The sequence below is a fragment of the Poecilia mexicana genome, unplaced genomic scaffold (assembly GCF_051168715.1).
Source record: "Poecilia mexicana isolate PSO_F unplaced genomic scaffold, ASM5116871v1 scaffold_1, whole genome shotgun sequence".
NCBI classification, from domain to species: domain Eukaryota; kingdom Metazoa; phylum Chordata; class Actinopteri; order Cyprinodontiformes; family Poeciliidae; genus Poecilia; species Poecilia mexicana.
The window spans coordinates 22,875,197-22,892,514 of record NW_028263370.1 but is presented as its reverse complement, the minus strand read 5'-3'; the positions used below and the strand labels follow the sequence as shown (position 1 = coordinate 22,892,514).

At 39.6% G+C, this 17,318-nt stretch overlaps 1 protein-coding gene across 2 annotated transcripts in view; it reads right to left on the bottom strand.

Annotated features, from left to right (window-relative positions):
• lef1 (lymphoid enhancer-binding factor 1) overlaps nucleotides 1-13,720 on the bottom strand; it is a 64,596-nt gene extending 50,876 nt beyond the window's left edge. Inside the window, exons 1-3 of one of the 2 annotated variants that reach the window (XM_015008650.2) lie at nucleotides 12,363-13,720; nucleotides 11,220-11,286; nucleotides 9,993-10,120 (exon numbers count right to left, since the gene is read on the bottom strand). In XM_015008650.2, coding sequence (XP_014864136.2) covers nucleotides 9,993-10,120; nucleotides 11,220-11,286; nucleotides 12,363-12,563 — 396 coding nt within the window. In that variant the 5' untranslated portion in view covers nucleotides 12,564-13,720. The remainder of the gene's footprint in view (nucleotides 1-9,992; nucleotides 10,121-11,219; nucleotides 11,287-12,362) is intronic. The other variant, XM_015008649.2, reaches the window with a different exon arrangement.
• Between the last annotated feature and the right edge of the window lie 3,598 nt (nucleotides 13,721-17,318).

Genomic DNA, 17,318 nt, shown 5'->3' with positions numbered 1-17,318 from the left:
TACCAATATTTCATTTTATAATTTTTTTTTATCCGATTACTCGATTAATCGTAAGAATAATCGATAGAATACTCGATTACTAAAATATTCGTTTACAACAGCCCTAGTATATACCCAGAATGCTCTGGGCTACGGTCCACTTCCTGTCTGTGGAGCAAACTCCAGTCCATTTGGCGTTCACATATGCATTTAAGCCACATGAGAGTTCAATTCAGCCGGACAGAGACTGAGGTTTGTAGGCGAACCAGAGTTAGATTTTTTGATCCGCATCAGAGTTTGGTTTCACAAGTTGCTCAAATGTTTTGGTTGGTTTGACTCGGTGCAGCATGAAAGCAAATTGCAGCAGCTGAAAATGTAACTTTGGTCCTCAATTGAACCGAGTCTACTGGACTATCAAACGGAAAAACATCCTTAATATATTGGAAGAGTGACACTTCCCTTCCCTCGCTAGCCGTCAGTTAGCGAGGGAGACTCACTGAAACTCACTGAAGTTTCAACAGCATTGAACAATTGGCTTATGCGTCAGTGTTGTTGTAATTCCCAATTGGGATTACAACTAAACCGTTGAAGTCTGAATTCTGCTGGGAAGGAGGGCTTGAGTTTTCAACATGGCCTCCATCATTAATAAATGTAAAGTTGTAGACTTTAGGCATCAAATAGTACATTGAACTCATTAAATGCATGTTATAGAGCTGAACAGCCTCCATCTCTCTGTGTTGTAGTGCATATAAAGCAGTTCCTCAAATTTGTCACAATACTGCAAAATCAGAAGATCCCCACATTTTTTCAAAACAATGCATAACTGTGATGCTATTGTAAATTTTCTGCAAAATGTTTAAAAACCACCATTAACTCAAAGTGGGTATGAACATGGTTGAAATTATTATTTTAGTATTAGCTTTTTGAAAATTATTATGCCGTTATAGCGCTTTAGCATTCTGCTAAATACCATACAGGTGCCATTCTTTACCATTAGCGGAAATAATGTTTATGGTTAGCATGTTAGCAGAACTAATGTTTACGGTTAGTGCTTAGGGGTAGCTCAAGTAACTGTCTAGTTAGCAGTTGATGTACAGCTGATATAAATGACTGGAAGCTCAAAATGTTAAAGATAGCCCTGCTAATTAACCAAAACCAGCCAATGGCATAAAAGATGACTCCATGTCGGCTGCACAGGAGAGCGACGTTTAATGCAATGTGCAAAAGGTCTTGTATTTACGGATGGATGAATAGAAGTGCTATTATTAACTATAAGTTTATTAGTGAATATTTTCTTTCAATTTAAAAACATGAATTCAAGGTTCTCATACCATCAGTCTACAATCCCATACGCACAAAATAAGATTACAAACGTTACAAGAGAAATCTGACCAAAAACCCAAACAAACACGAACACACAGCCTTCCAGTCTCCAACTCTTATCCTCGTTTCACAGGAAGTCCCCACCCCCTCTAATCAACCAGAACTGGGCATGAGGGACAACCTTGGCGAGGCCGTCCGCTGACCCCTGGAGACCCGCAGCAGCAGGCTGCTGGTGAGGAGTGAAGCCCAGTGAGCAGCTGCTCAGGCCAGAACCACCAGAACCCGGCCGGCTCAGCGCCCAAAGGAAGAGCCGTCGTTTACCAGCCGTCTGCTTTCTGAGAGCCAACATGCGTCCAAAATAAGCATCAGTAGGTTGTGTCACATGCGAGCCTGCATGCGGCGCTCACGGGTTGTTGGCTTTCTCAAACATGTAGAAAGTCACAGTTTCAGGGCTTTCAGCGCCGGAGCTAAAGTATTGCTAACAGATGTCTTCCTTCTGCTGTCTTTAGCTTTTAACACTGAAACAACTTAAACGTGATGAGTTTAACTGCTTGGATTTCTGTAACTATTAAATGTTGAACTTTTGAAGCAATAAAACCAGAAGACGTTTTTAAAAACGCGTGAAGAAAGCCTTCATCCGTGATCGTCGTCTCCTCTTACAGTCTGCTGAGCTCCATTTACCAGGATGAAAACTCAGATAAGCAGATTACAACCACATGGCGTCGCTTGCACCGCGCATAAGGAGTAAACGTGTCGACCGGCATCGCCAGACGTCGCAGGAAACTTCGGTGTTAATGGGGCTGTTTATAAAACGCCACAGCAGCAGCAGGCCATCGCTGTGCAAACACATAATTCACCGTGTGAGATCTGCACCGCAGATGACACTGATGTCTGAGCAGATTTAGAAAAAAACAGCAATTAGGCTTGCATCTTTTAGACTGTCAAACTCAAGGCCCGGGGGCCAAATCCGGCACGCCACAGCTTTTTATGTGGTCCTCTGGACTCCAGTGGGCCACATAAATAGAACCTTCAAGATAACAGTTGTGTGTTTTCTTGTTATTTTATCAATCAAGTCAAAGGAGTTTTTATCTGTATACTGCAAAATTACATCAATCAGTCCTTGTAGTTTTTCACACGAAGGCATAATTGTCAGTTCATTGCAAATTTTCTGCAAAAAGGATCAAAAACATTAAGTGTTGCATGTAAATCTGTGTGTAATTTAATCTCAATGTAAATGCAACTTTTATTTTCCGAAGGCCTCACAGGGATTTTAGTCAGTCCCTCCAGTTTTTTGTGAACTAGCAAAATTTACACAAAATCAACAGATTTCATGCATAACTGTGAGTTAAATGATTAAAAACATAGTGTTTTGGGGTGTTTCCACAGCTTATAGTCCAGCTGACTTTGTTCAATTCAGACCAAAATGGTTTAATTGGAAACAAGTGTTTCCAACTGGAAACACTGTTCCACTCCCCGCCTGTGGGGGCGCTGCACCAAAAACTACTGACACAAAAGCCTCTGAAGAAGACACTAACACTTTCTTCTTCCTGAAATGTAAACAAAAATAAAGCGTGGTCAGATTTTAGCAGTTAGAGGATTTCTTTTTTGTCTTTGGCAGAAGATCACAAGTGATTTCTCCAGTAAGCGCTAGCGCTAGCTTAGCATGTTTGTTTTGGTTTCATTTACCCAGAATGCCCTGACTTGTAGTACACTTCCTGTTTTTGAAGCCGCATTCACATTTTTAGTCTGAGTCAGACTTTAATTGCGCAGTCACACTTTCCCAAACAAACCAGACTTTCCAGGCAGGAGTTCAACTAAAGCAGACTCAACATGTTAGCGCTCCAAGTGATGCCAACTCCCACCTGCAGGTGGCAGCAATTCTTACTTCTACTACCCTGCTGCCTCAGCCGCCACATTTGATGAGTGGTTATAGTCTGTGATAGATGGGGTGTATTACAAAAAGTCACATTTACATCATACATAAGCGCAAATATTTCTAAATTAGCATCACAAAATCAGTGATTTTGATTGCAACATAAATTTTAAAAATAATCACAAAAACACTCATAAAATCCTGGAGGAACTAATCACTAAAAAGATGTTCAGTATTATTTGATTTAAGGAGTACTTATAAAATGCAGAGCCAGCTAATATTTTAACAGTTTAATAGGTTTTATCAACACATTCTGGCACAACTGGACCTTCATGGTCTTAATGTGGCCCAAAACTAAAATGAGTTTGGACAGTTTCTTATTCCCGTATTATTTTCCAGAGTTTTGAGAATAACTGAGCTGAAGATGAGACGCTCGCAGAAAGTGCAGTCGATTAAAGGCAAGCCCAGCCGTGGGAAAGCAGCGCAGGATGGGCAGTGATGGACAGGGAGGCTGCTGGGAGATGCAGTGTTCTCTCTAACAGATCCTCCATGCAGCACCGAGGGCATGAGCTCAGGACACACATGGCACTGAGGGACACCAGCGCGGCCCCACCAAATCCCGTTAGGTAAGCCCGGGTTAGCGATTCCACGCTGCGAGACACTGGCTAGCAGATCCGTCACGTTCCCTCTACATCAAAGGAAGCCCAGTGCTGCAGCCCCTCCTCATCCTCACCATGAGGATCTGCAACCAGGGATCCAAAAAAATAAAAACTGAAATGGAGACGTAGCTCTGAGTCCTCATCATCAGAAAATAAAATCATCTTCAGACATCCTGAGCTGCATCTCTACCAACATTTCAGAACTAAGCAGCTGGTTTTACTGTTTCTGTCTCATCAAATGTGAGTTTTCAGAAACAAATCTGGATTTCCAGATCTCAGTTCTTTATGAAATATATCCAAACTTACACTGGAGCAAGAAAAGTGAACTGCAAATACAAAATGTTATCAAGTATTTTTGGCCTAGTTTCTAGTGAAGATATCTTAATACACTTGAAAGAAGACAAAACAAACTGACAAATAGCTTGTTTTGAGTCAATTATTCCTGAATATTGATGAAAAAGTTCTAGATCCTTTGGCAGATTATTTAATTTCTAACAAGATATTTTCCCCACATTTTAAGTGAAATAATCAGCCAATGGAACAAGTACTTTTCATACATTTTAAGGAATTATTCCCTAAAATAAAGCTCCTGTATTTGCTGAAATGTAAGTGAACTCAACTTCTTCCACACATCAAACCGGGAAAAACAAAACCCTCCAAATGTGACATCAAAAAGGACAGCAGAGAAACAAAAGTTTCAATTTTATCTGAAACCACTGAGAGAAAAACATAATGTTGCTACACGTCACAGAAGAAATTTAACAGGGTTTCTGCAGGTTTCACCAACTCAAATTTAAGACTAGGAATGACATTTAAGACTGTATCTACACAGAAATGTACAAATATCATCCAACCATCTTAGACGCAAAACAGCCAGCTAGCCATAGCAAGGTTATGTCAGCAGCTCGTCACCAGTAGCCTCACGCGTAAATGGACTGAACTTAAATAGCGATTTAACAAACTATCCAAACTGTCTGAAGTCACAGAACGCATTGAAAATTCCTCTGTGCGATTCAAACTTTTACCCGACTGAAAAGTCCAGCAAGAAATAAAAAAACATCCAATATAGGAGATTAAATACTGCCAAGACGAGACCTGTGATTAACACGTTTAAGACCAACTTACTTTTTAAAGACATTTTGAGGCCGTAATTATTGATACTTGAATTAAAGATTCCTTAAGGATGCATGGACACCCTGTTAAAAATGCTTATACTGATCTAAGATGAAAGAGTTTTTTTCTGGTGTTTTTTTGTGCTGAAACATCAAAGAATCTGCTGCTGAGTCAGGTGGAAAAATTCAACCTCAGCTTCACATCTGCATTCACACAACAGCTACTGAAAAATCGCAGCATTACCCCATAAAACATGATTCAATCTCTTCAACAGTGCAAACGCTCAGTCTGCACTGATGAAGATTCACTCAATACACCATGTAGTGTTCATGAAGTTAAAACAAACCTCGTCCGAATGCTAAGCAGTTTTTCTACAGCTTTGATCTTAATACACATGAACTATCCAGAACTCCACAAAATGCTGCAGAACCAAAAACACAAACTTTCAACAAACCAGCAGGACAAAGACAAGCATAAGAGCAGCTACACTATCTAGGCTTCATTAAAACTAGATAGTATATAAATGTAGTTAAGATTCAATAAAATCAAAACAGTGAAGTAGCTAAAAGCTATAGAGCATGTTAACTCTAGCGTACTAAATAAAGCATTAAATTCATTCTTTTGTGAGTTTCCATAAACAGAATTAATGTTTAACAAACCAAAAGGTGTTTTAAGCAATCTTTAGGAAATCTAAAATAATTTAGATTTGACCACAGAACTATGAATGCCAGTTTATTTATTTCTATATGTTGTTCCTTCTTTATGCTAATTTAGCTAAATAAAAATCATGCTAGCTGAAGCTTTAAGAGACAGGGTTAGTTTAAATAGGAAGATCTGTGTTAATTTATTGCTGCGAGATCTACTTTTATCCCTACCTCAGTTCCATCTGAGGAACTAAATCGGATACATATCCGATAGTTTTCAAAGTGTCTGCAGTCATTTCTGCATCATTGATGCATCAGAAGAACCAAGACGCAGAAAAACAGAAAAATTGTGAAAGAAGTTTGTGTCAGTGGTTCCTGCCACAAATCCAAACAAATTTCTCTACAGAAGCTGCAGCCGATGCGATTTTGTTTTATTAGAAGCTTCACCTTCTAACAAGCCTGTCGCCTCCCGTTAGAGTCCATCCACTTTGCAGCGGCGGCCATTATTCCTGCCGTAAACAGAGCGCTGCTGTGCGACTCACAACCATGAAAAAACCAAAAGACAATCGAATTTATCATCGAAGGTGTGTGAACTTAGCCTGAAATATGTTTTTCTTAACAAGCGCCACCAGGTGTTCAAACTGTGTCATGACAAGTCTCATCAACATTTATCCAGGATCTTTTATTTTTGGTAAAAGTTACTCATTTCTCTTAACTGTGGACATGTTTTGGTGTAGAGTCTGAGCTTCTGTAGCAGAGTCTGCTCATTAATCTGGGAGTCCCCAAAATCTGCTGACAATCAGCAAACGCTACCCTCTGTTCGCAGACTGGACTCCGGCATGTGCAGGAATGTCATGGTCAATGGAAATCAATCTAAACTGCTGGGACGGGGGGCGAGGATGGAAGAGAATGAAAGGGAGAATGTTGCTTTGATCTGGGTGAAAACTGATCCCAGGCCTGCAGATACTGAGGCTGCGGTGGCCGGCAGCAGAGCAGGCGAGCTGACATCAGTGAGAAAGTCGGGATTCTTCCACTTGTTATTGGATCGGCGAGAGAAACGCGTAGAAAATGACTTCTGTTTTATTGGAGACAGGGGGAGGGAGGCTAACCACAGCAAAAGAAAAGGTTTTAGAAGTTTGGGCAGGAGGTTTGCCTCCGAACTGCCTGGTTTTACACATCTGCACTGAGGGGTAATTTCCTCTAACACACTCAGCTGGTCTCCATACTGAGGTTTATGAGCTTCTCGGTGCCACGGATTAACACAAACCAGCAAAAATCTCAACATCAGAACAGAATTTCCAGAAGCGAACAGGAAAGCGCTCGAATTAATCCAATTTTCTCCAAACTGCCACACTTTCTTTTCACTCCCGCAACTATTTCAAAGGGGGAACGACGCAATTTTAACATCATCCCATGATAGAGTTGCGTGTGAAAGAAGATCCTTTACACTCAGCATGTGGCCTCTACCCCCCGACAATCACATCTGCTTCCCAAAAAACAGACTCTCACAACAACGCAGAGGCAACTTTCCGCCGCTCCATCCAACTCCCGGGGAATTCACAACAAGAAGCGGCCTTGTTGTTCTTCCTAACCAGGTGGGAGCACTTCCTGCGTCGGCACCCTGCTGGACGCCCCGATGCCAACTGGACGGACAGCAGAAGCTTTACTGCAAAAACGCAAAATCTGACCAAGTATTTCTATCTGGTCTCTAATGCAAATGTCTTCAGAATAGATGAAACTGTCTAACAAGTGACTCTGCAGGGAGATAAAAGAGCCAATAATTCCTTAATATAGGTGAAAAAGTTTTAGTTCCACTGTCAGATAAATTCACTTACAACATTTTTCAGTGAAATAATCTGCCAGTGGACTAACTACTTTTAAAAATCAATATTAAATGAATTATTGACTTAAACCAAGATCCTATTTCTTGCTGAAATGTTTCTTTTAAGTTTGTTTAGTCTTGTTTTAAGTGAACTAGACCAATAATACCTGGTAAGATATTGTGTTTTTGCAGTGGAAGACTAACAGGACCAAACTCACTATTCCCTTTTAACACTGCAAAAACACAAAATCTTACCAAGAAGTTTTGATCTAGTTTCTAGTTCAAATGTCTTAGTTCACTTGAAATAAGACAAAAATAACTTCAAAGTAACTTTTCAGTAAGAAATATGAGCTCATTTTAGGCCAATAATTCCTTTAATGGTGATTTTAAAAAGTACTAGTTCCACTAATTACAAACATTATTACTGAAAAGTTACTTCTAAGTTAGTTTCCAAGTATACTAAGATATTTGCACTATAGCCTAAACTAAATTACTGGTAAATATTTTGTGTTTTTGAAGAAAGAAGAAAGCAGCAGCTAGCCTGAAGTTGCCAAAGTTCATCTATTCGGCGCTTTTTAAAAAGAAAGTTTGAAAATGCACTGAAGTTCTGGACGAGGACACATGAAAAATACCAAATCAGAGCAGAAGAAAATGACGAAAAGAGAGTAAAACTAAAACATCCCAACAGAAAAGTTACAGCGTCAGACCTCAACTGAATGCCAACGAATCAAAATAAGTTTTAAGAATGAAAGAAAAGGAGCAACAGCAGAGAAAAAGCCAATGTCTTTTTCTCTTAAATCAAGTCTGAGGGACATTTAATGGCAACTGATAAACATTTAGTTCAATAACCACTGATAAACGATGCAGAGGATGATTTCTGAACGGAGCTGAAACTCTCGGGTTTATCCGGGTCGAGCAGAAAAAGTTCCCGCACATTCAGACATTTGGTTTCCCAAACTGAAGATAAGCGATCTGGAAGAGCTCCTGGTTCCTGAGATCAGCGAACTCTTTAGATACAAATCACGCTTCTTATTTTGAGTGGAAAAAACTCAGAGCCAGATAGGAGAAAAAAAAATCAAAGGCGCTTTGTAGATAAGAGCAGATTTAAATGTGGTTCATCTGACAGGTTGCAGCCCAGCTTGGTGTTCCTCAGGGCCGGGCTGTGAGTCTGCAGGCTGCGCTAACAGGCTAACTGACAACAACATGGAGGTCAACTCGAGCAAAAATACAGAAAATAAATGCATTGTCTAATTAAAACCAATGATAGATGCTTTTTAATTTTTTAGATTATTTTTATTTATCTATGGGAAGACACGGTTTAACTCAAACTGTTGGTACATTTTAAAATTAATTCCTCATTTACAGATCAATACATGATTTTATCTTCTGTAATTAGTCATTTCTGATATTTTTTAACAAAATTAAAAACTAAATATGAAGCTCCGTCGAGCATCTTTTCCATTTTTACCCCAAGCTTCCTGTTTTTACTCCGTTATTTCCTGATCAAATGATCGTTTCCCGATTTAAAATCAAAGATTAGAATTTCAGTAAATAAGGCGGATTTATTATTTTTTTAATTCTGTTTTAATTTTTCCTTCAGACCAGGGGGGTCCAAAGTGCGGTCCGGGGGCCATTTGTGGCCCCTGGACTGATCTAAAGCGGCCCCTACTACAACACAGCACAGGTGGATGATTCAGGTGGAGAGTTTTTATTTACTAATCAGGGAAAAATGATCACAGACAATTTTCTAATGATTTGTCTTTGATAGAAAGTAGAACCGCGTTTATCCAGAGACTTTCACTGAGAAACTCAAATCAGCTTTTATTTAATTTATTGAACTTGGCTAAAAATACCAAGTGACATAAATCCTGTTTATGTCGGGATGATTTTTTGTTAATATAACATGTAAAATATATATTTTTTGGATCTGTGATGAATTACATTGCTTTTCTACAAAAAACAAAAACATTGGACTACTTCATTTACTTGATTTTATTTTTATTTTCTTGGTTCTTTTGACTTTGGATGCCTCTGGTTCAGGTGACAGTTTCATAAAAAACTAAATATGAATTTGGAGATTCCAGTTTTAAAAATGTGTGAAACAAAAACGTCTGAGCTGCGAAAACTTGACGATATTTAAAACAACATCTGCAGAATTACATCAAAAACAACCAAATCATTGATGGACGACAAACCAAGCAAGGCTCTCATTAATTAACCGATTGCCGATGTGATCTACCGATTCCGATTTTAGCTGATACCAGTTTGTTTTTGTCTGAAAAGTTGCTAAATATAGTAACAAAGTTGCTAAGTTTGCATCTTTTTCTGATTTTCAGGCCTTTACGGAGAAAGATAAAATCGGTTTATCGAGTTAAATATCGACCTATTTTCCAAAATTACAGAAATCTGAGCCGATTTATTGGAGCACAGCTGGTTTTAAAGTATTTAGATGGAAAACCTGCTACATTTCAGTGAAAACACATCCGTTCAGACGGGTTTCAGAGTCATGAAACCGTCTGCTTGGTTTTTTCTGCAGGTTCAGGTTCGGTTTTGTGGCCCAGAACCGGGCCGGTACTCACCGTTCTGGCCATGGGCGGCGACAGCGAGCCGTTGTTCATGTAGGAGTCGCTGTTCATGTTGCCCATCATGATGTAGCCTGGGTAGGCCGGGTACGGGTGGCCTTTACTGTACATGTCCGGGTGTTTTCCTGGTCCAAACACACACACAGCAGAACCAGAGGCAGCGTTACTTTCTGTTTCAGCGAACAAAGCTGCTCTGAAGTTCACCTGGTGATCGTATCGCTTTCTGTGGCTTTAACCCCGCGGCCCCGCGCCGCCGCGGCCTTTTGTTCCTCCTTTCTCCCCCTCGTCAAAGAGAGGAGGGCGCCATTATGCGGCGCAACAATGGAGCCCCTCTGAGCCAATTAGCACCAATTAGGAGAACATACAGGCTGTGTCAAAGCAGGAGACGCCCCAACTGCGCCTCTGACCCGAGAGGGGGGGTTAGAGGGGGGGTTAGAGGGGTGGGAGGGGGGCAGTGGCCGATGGCAACATGGCTGACGTGAAGAGGGAGGCCAGTGTTTGGTTTTGAAGGAGGAGGAACAAAAAGGAGGCACGCTCTGACTACGACCTGCAGGCGCGGGGTCAGACAGCCGTGAGTCCCAAAGGAGGGAGGGGTGGGGGGGCAATGAGTCCCCAGAGGGGGATGTGGGGGCAATGAGTCCCCAGGGGGGGCAACGTGTTGCCTGTGACATCACAAATCCCTGCAGCTGACGCGCCGCTCCCCAGGTGAAAACGCTTCACCTCCTTTTCCTGCTATTTTTGTTTTGTTTTTTTTCTTAGCTTTTCCTGCAGGCGCCTCGTCGCCGTGGTTACGGAGTCAGGCAACGTGTCCGGACTAGCAGAAGGGAAAAAACACTAAATCTTACCAAGGTTTAAGAAGTCTATAAAACTAGAAAATGTTTTTAAGTGTAAATATCTTCTAACACTTGGAATAAAAGGAAAAGTAACTTAGAAGAAACTTTTCAGGTTGTTTTAGTTCCTTAATGTTGATCAATTATGAAATAATTCTCACTTTTTCACCAACAAAGGAATTATTGATTTAAACAAGCTAAAAAGTTACTTTTAAGTTAATTTAAAGCGTACAAAGACATCTCAGTCAAAAACCAGACTAAAGTTACTTGGTAAGATTTTGTGTTTTTGCAGTGCAGGACCAAAATAAGCATTTCTGCTGGAGTCGCCTCTGATCTGGTTAGTAAAACTAAACGTTTGTCGTTTTCCAGGAGAAAACAGCTGTGCGTCTCTTACCGTCGTCAGGGTGCTCTCTGTGTTTTTCATGGTACGAATCTGGAGCTATTTGGGACTGTCTAGCTGCCTGGAAGAGAAAACAGAAAGAAATCAGTCAGATTCTCACACACATGCACACACACGCACACACACGATGCCCTGGCAGTCCTCATCAAAGCTTCAGAGGAAACACTTAATTAAGCTTCATGTCCTTAAGCAGCTTACAAATTAACTTATTTCCAATACCACTGGTCCGCTCTCTCACAGTTCAAACCCAGAAAAGGTTCAAAAAAATTAAAAATATTAACGCATCTGATGCTCTTCCAAACCAATCATCTGATTTTTTAAAACATTCAAATAAAGAATAATAATCTTAATAATCGTTTCTCTGAGAAGAGGGAATGACTTCAGGGTGAGTCAGGTTGAACCTCATTAACATTCAGCCTCCGTTTAGTGACCAGCTTCATGCCAAAAATATCTAAATTAAAGAAAATCCTCCAAATTCACCTGCAAAGACTCAGAAAAGCTGCCCGACATTTTCATTTAAAAATTAACATAATAGACACTTTAAGTCAAATTTAACAAATTTATACAAGTATTTCTTCTCCTGATCACATTTTGGATTATTTTAACTGGATCAATGCAGTAAACCATAAAATACGACTGGAATGATCAGGAATATGATAAACATCAGGATGAAGAAGTGTTTGACTCACAAGGCCCCAAAATCTCCCATCTTAAATAAACGCAGTTTATAATCTGTTTGTGTTCAGATTTGCCTCAGTCTGGATTAAGTTCAGAAGCATTTAAGGTTTCTGCAGGAGTATCAGGAGATATTTTTAATCCAGATTTTATGAGCATCTTTGAAGTTCCAGCAGGTCAAATGTAAATGGTTCAATCAGGAGTGACTCAGCTGATAAAAAATCTGTAGTGGAAACTGTAACCTGGATTAGGTCAAAATGAAGCAGTTTGAGCGGTTTTAAACCCATATTAGGAGTGAATGGGGTAGCTTGAAGATTTTTTTTTTCAATCCAGATTCTGGGAGAATGAAGCAGGTTTAGGATTTTTTTTAACACAGATTATGGGTGAACGGGGCAGTTTTAGGATTTTTTAACCCAGATTATGGTTGACCGGGGCAGTTTGGGGGCAGCAGAGCGGACTCACGTCGTGGCTGTTGCTGTTGGGGCTGATCTCGGACTCGTTGACCAGCGAGGACTTGATGTCCGCCAGGTCCCCCTCCTCCTCCGAGTGACTGAGCTCGGCGAAGATCTGCTCCTTGTGCGGGTCGCCCTCGTCCTTGAACGGGATCATCTCATCCGTGGCGCAGAGCTCCGGGTCTCCGCCGCCGCCCGACAGCTGAGGCATGGTGCGGGGTTTGCGTGCTTGCTCAGCGGCTGCGGGGTTTCAGGTTAACTCCCACCGAGATCCGAGCACAACCGAGCGGGCAGGAAGGCAGGAAGGAACCGCAGCGCAGCCGGTGGGTTTTCAGAAGAGCAACAGGAGGAGCGGAGCCGCAGGTTTTTGCGGGTTTTTTCCTTTTTTCTCAAAACTATTAAAAAAGCTGAAATCTCTGAGCCAGATTAGACAGATCAGAATCCGGAGCTGTGATTAAAGAAGTCATGAGGATAAACAATAATCAGTTTGTGTCTAAATTCATCCTGAAACGAGTCAACAAATAATAATGATAATAATAAAAAGTGTTTTTATAAAAGTAAAAATACGTCCCTGCGTGATCCGGTGGAGATAAATGAAAACAAGGTGAAGGGATGCAGCTTTAACGGGAATAAGCTGCCTGCAAATAAATCCTCAAAGCTGCTCAGATGAGGACAGATAAAAGCAAAAAATAAAAAATAAAAAGTCCTGAAACAATCAAATAAAAAAAGCAGAAAGACAAGAGAGGAAGAGCCGCCGTGGACCGACTTCCCGCCGCTCCCGCAGAGCTTCAGTGTAATGATAGCAGTGTGTGTGTGTGTGTTGATAATGTAGCTGCGCTCCCTCTTCCTCCTCCTCCTCCTTTTCTCTCCCCCTTCAGTCACTGGGAGGAAGGAGAGATGAAAGGGAAGCCGAGGCTCTGATTGACAGAGAGAGAGAGAGAGAGAGAGAGAGAGAGAGAGAGAGAGAGAGAGAGAGAGATTTAACTCCCAGCAAATGGAGAGACAAGGAGGAGAAGCAGCCAATTCCCTTCAAACTGATGGAAAAAGTCCCCAAAACAACCAAAAAATTATGACTTTCAGTACGAAGCAAAAGTTACATTTATCTGTTTATACCTAGGTCAATTTAAAAGCAATTGTTTAAAAAAAAAAATAAGTGCAATTTATTTGTAAGCAAAATAAAATAAACATAAAAAGTAAATACTGCAGAATAAAAAATGTAAACAAAGAAATCCTTACATAATAATAATAACGATATTATTTTAATACAATGTCTAAATACTGTAAAGTAAAAACGTAAAGGCATAAACAATAAAAAATATTACTGAAAATTATTTTAAAAATCTAAATACTGCAGGGTAAAGAGATGTAAAAAAATGCATAAATAAAATATTTTTATTATAATAAATATCAAAACGCTGTAGAGTAAGTAAATTATTTTAAAAAATGCATTAATATTAAAAATTAGTATGGGCCAAAAATAATCTGCTTTTGTGCATTACAGAAGATAATTATTTAATCCGTGTGAAATTTTGTGTTTTTGTTCAAAATAAGCAACAGGAGTGAATTAAGACACACATAAAGGCAGATTTATTTATATAAACAGATGCATTGTTATTCTTTCTAAAGATTACATAAATTAAATCAAAGCTTAATATTGATCAAAAATTATTAAAAATAAAAATATATACATAAGTTTTTCTTAAACAACTTTTTAAATAAAAATGACTAAAAGCACAGAATGAAAAGCGGGCTTGTTTCCGTCTGAGCGCTGAGAGATTGCGTGAGAATCCAAGTTGGGATCTGGAGGCAGATCTTTATAAAGCGCGGAGGTGGAGTTAGCGGGGCGGAGCCGCGGCTGCCTTTGATCTGGCGGCGGCTGCCTCTTTCATCCCCAACTCCCCCCTCACCCCGTCCGCTCCCCCCTCTCTCCCCCCTGCTCTCCCTTTGTACGACTAAATTTGGGCCGAGTGTGGATCCGAGCCAACGTTTCCACGTGTGCGTTCATCCCAGCTGAGAGAGAGAGAGAGAGAGAGAGAGAGAGAGAGAGCGAGAGAGAGAGAAGGGGGTTCTCTTCCGGGTAAGGAGACGGCGAGGAGAGAGAGGAGAAAAAAAGGGAAAAAAGATCAAAGGCTTTTTGGGTTTTGGATTCAAAGCGCGAGACTGGCTGCATTCCAGAGTATAGCGGAAAGCGCGTGCTCCTCCACGCGCGCACAGATTCAGCCCTAAAAAAAACAGAAAGAGGGAGAGAGAGCTAATTAGACAGATTTCACACAGAAACAACCGAACCTTTCATTGGAAAGACCCTCAACATTAAACAGTTCTTATTTTCAGCCAAAAACTGCAATGAAAAGGTAAAAAAAAAAAAAAAAACGCTTTGGATGTTTTCCTTCCACCCTGCTGTAGGAAAAAAGTCTCGGTTCTACCTCATTACACTATTTAATTTAATTATCCGGCACTTTTTTTTTCACCAAGCAGCAGCAACCTCCTTTTCTTTTTATTTGGTTTTAAATCATAAAGCTGGGAGGAAGTGACGGGAAATCAACAGGGAAGAGATTTCAGGCCTGCCAGGATGGGAGAGCGAGAGACGGGCCTGCTGGGCCCGACGCCGCCGCTGCGATCCAAAACAAGCAGATTACCGCTTCAATTATTCACGTCTTCTCTCCATTTACTGGAGAATCAATACAAAACAAACGTCTAATCTCAATCTGCGTGTTTTTGGCTGCTTATCACATTAAACTTTTGAACTTAATCAGAAAAATAAGAGCATAATCACCGCAAGGTGGTTAATTTTTTTAGAGGTGACACATCAAATTCGTAAAGTTAAGTCCTTGTATAAATAGTAACACAGGCCTATTTTAAACGCTTCTTCCAGTTTATTTAGGTGACTATGACTTTCAGCCCCAAAAAATCCAAATAAATATCACATTTAATCAACAAAACATTATTTTATATTGATTATTCAGACAATTATCAACAAAAATCACAAAGAAACAAACAGAATATTCACAGTTCGGTATCCAAGCATCCAAATGGAAAGTTTAGTGGAAGGAAAATATCCTCAGGCTATTAAATCATACAGGCTTTTCAGAGATTATCTCTTATTTTTATTAACTGTGAGCTGTAATTGTTATATGAACGGGAATAAATGGATATGTATCACTCTGTGTGTGATAAATATAAATAGTGAGTTTAAATTATTGAAATAAATGAACTTTTTCAAGACATTTTAATTTACAGAGATGAATTTGAGGCAGTTGCAAAGTTTGGTCCCACCTCAGGCCAAGCATGAAAAAACAAACATGAGGTTTAAAATTTACCCTAATTTTAATTCAGTTTATTTATGTAGAGCAGTGGTCTCCAAAGTGTGGTCCGGGGGCCATTTGCGGCCTTTCAGAAGATTATGTGCGGCCCCTCCAACCACAATGAAGTAAATCTGACCTTCAAATGCAGATCGCTGATTCAGATAAAACATTTTCTGAACCTTTTCACAGACAAAATCAGTTTCTTATCAACGGCAGATTTCTGTTTTATTAAAATTTTTTAGTCAACAGAACCTGAAGCAAACTTTAGCTAACCTCAGTCTGGCCCTTTAATGGTTTGCATTGAGAATAAAATACAGATCCCTTTTATAACTAAAATATGTTTTATTTTAATAAAACCTTGCATGTTGACTATAAGAGTAAAAAAGGAAACAAGATATTTATTTTTTAATTTTTGAATTAAAACATATTTTGTGTGGCCCACATCCTTTTCAACTTGATAACTTTGTTGATGATTGTGATAAAAAAAAATTGACACCACTGGTGGAGTCTTGGATTAAAAAAAAAAAAAAAGATTTAATTGAAATAATTAGATCATATTGAGATATCAGTTCCAGCTACAACTCAATTCCATCCTGTTTATGTTACAGTAGGTGATGGGAGTCAATTAAAATTTTGAGTTAATTGCACAATCTGTACTTGATTAACTGCAGTTTAATTGAAAACCATAAATCAAGAGAATAAACAACAGATTCAACTTTCCAGTCAGGTTTATGTAACGTCTTTGAACAAATCCTTCTGTAAAAATGTGACAGTAGCGTTAGCACTGCTGCTACATGCTTAGCAATGAGATGCTAATTTAGGCTTGAATAGCTTCACTAATAAGCTAACTGTTTTTAGCACAACTTGAACTCAACAACAGTCTTTTCCAGCGTCCAATCAGATCGCTTTTAGAAGCAGACATTAACCCAAAGTGGGCTTGACAGAAGTGGCTTTGTCGTCCATCGCTGCTTTTAGCGGCTGTCACTTGTGTGTGAGATTTACAGGTGTACCAGAAACAAGCAAACACAAAGGTTCCAGCTTCGACTTTAGTATGAAAAAAAGTTATTTCTTGAGTTAAAATGTTTGTAGATAATTAACTGAAATCAACATGTTAACACGTTCCAGCCCTAACCTGAGCCAACCAGAGATAGCTAAGGTTAATCCCTCACAATGAGAGATGAGAGTTTTATGTTTGTTCCTGAACTGAACTAAAAATTGAGTGGAAAAAGTAGCCAAAGTCTAAAGAAAAAATGCTTGAATAACTGTTGGTAAGACTTTATTTGAAGGCGTGTGCATAAGACTGACATGACACCATCATAAATATTCATGAAGACTCCATGAATATGTATGACTGTGTCATAGAAGTGTCATTCAATAAAAAATGACACTTTTAATGCAAAGCTGATACTTTTGATGGACCTTTAATGTGTAACTTTGCAATAAAACTGTCATTATTTACTGAATGACACTTAATGACAACAGTCTTTAACATTTATGAAGGCTCCTTCATGTTCATGTCAGGTAGTTTTATGACCAATTTAAAAAAGCAGAGCGGGATCTAGTTGTTGTACCATTCGAGTCCAAGCAGCTCAGAGAGAAGCTCCACCGATGTGAAATTTTTTACCATTTCCTAAACGACTCTGTAGAGATAATAAATCTTTGCA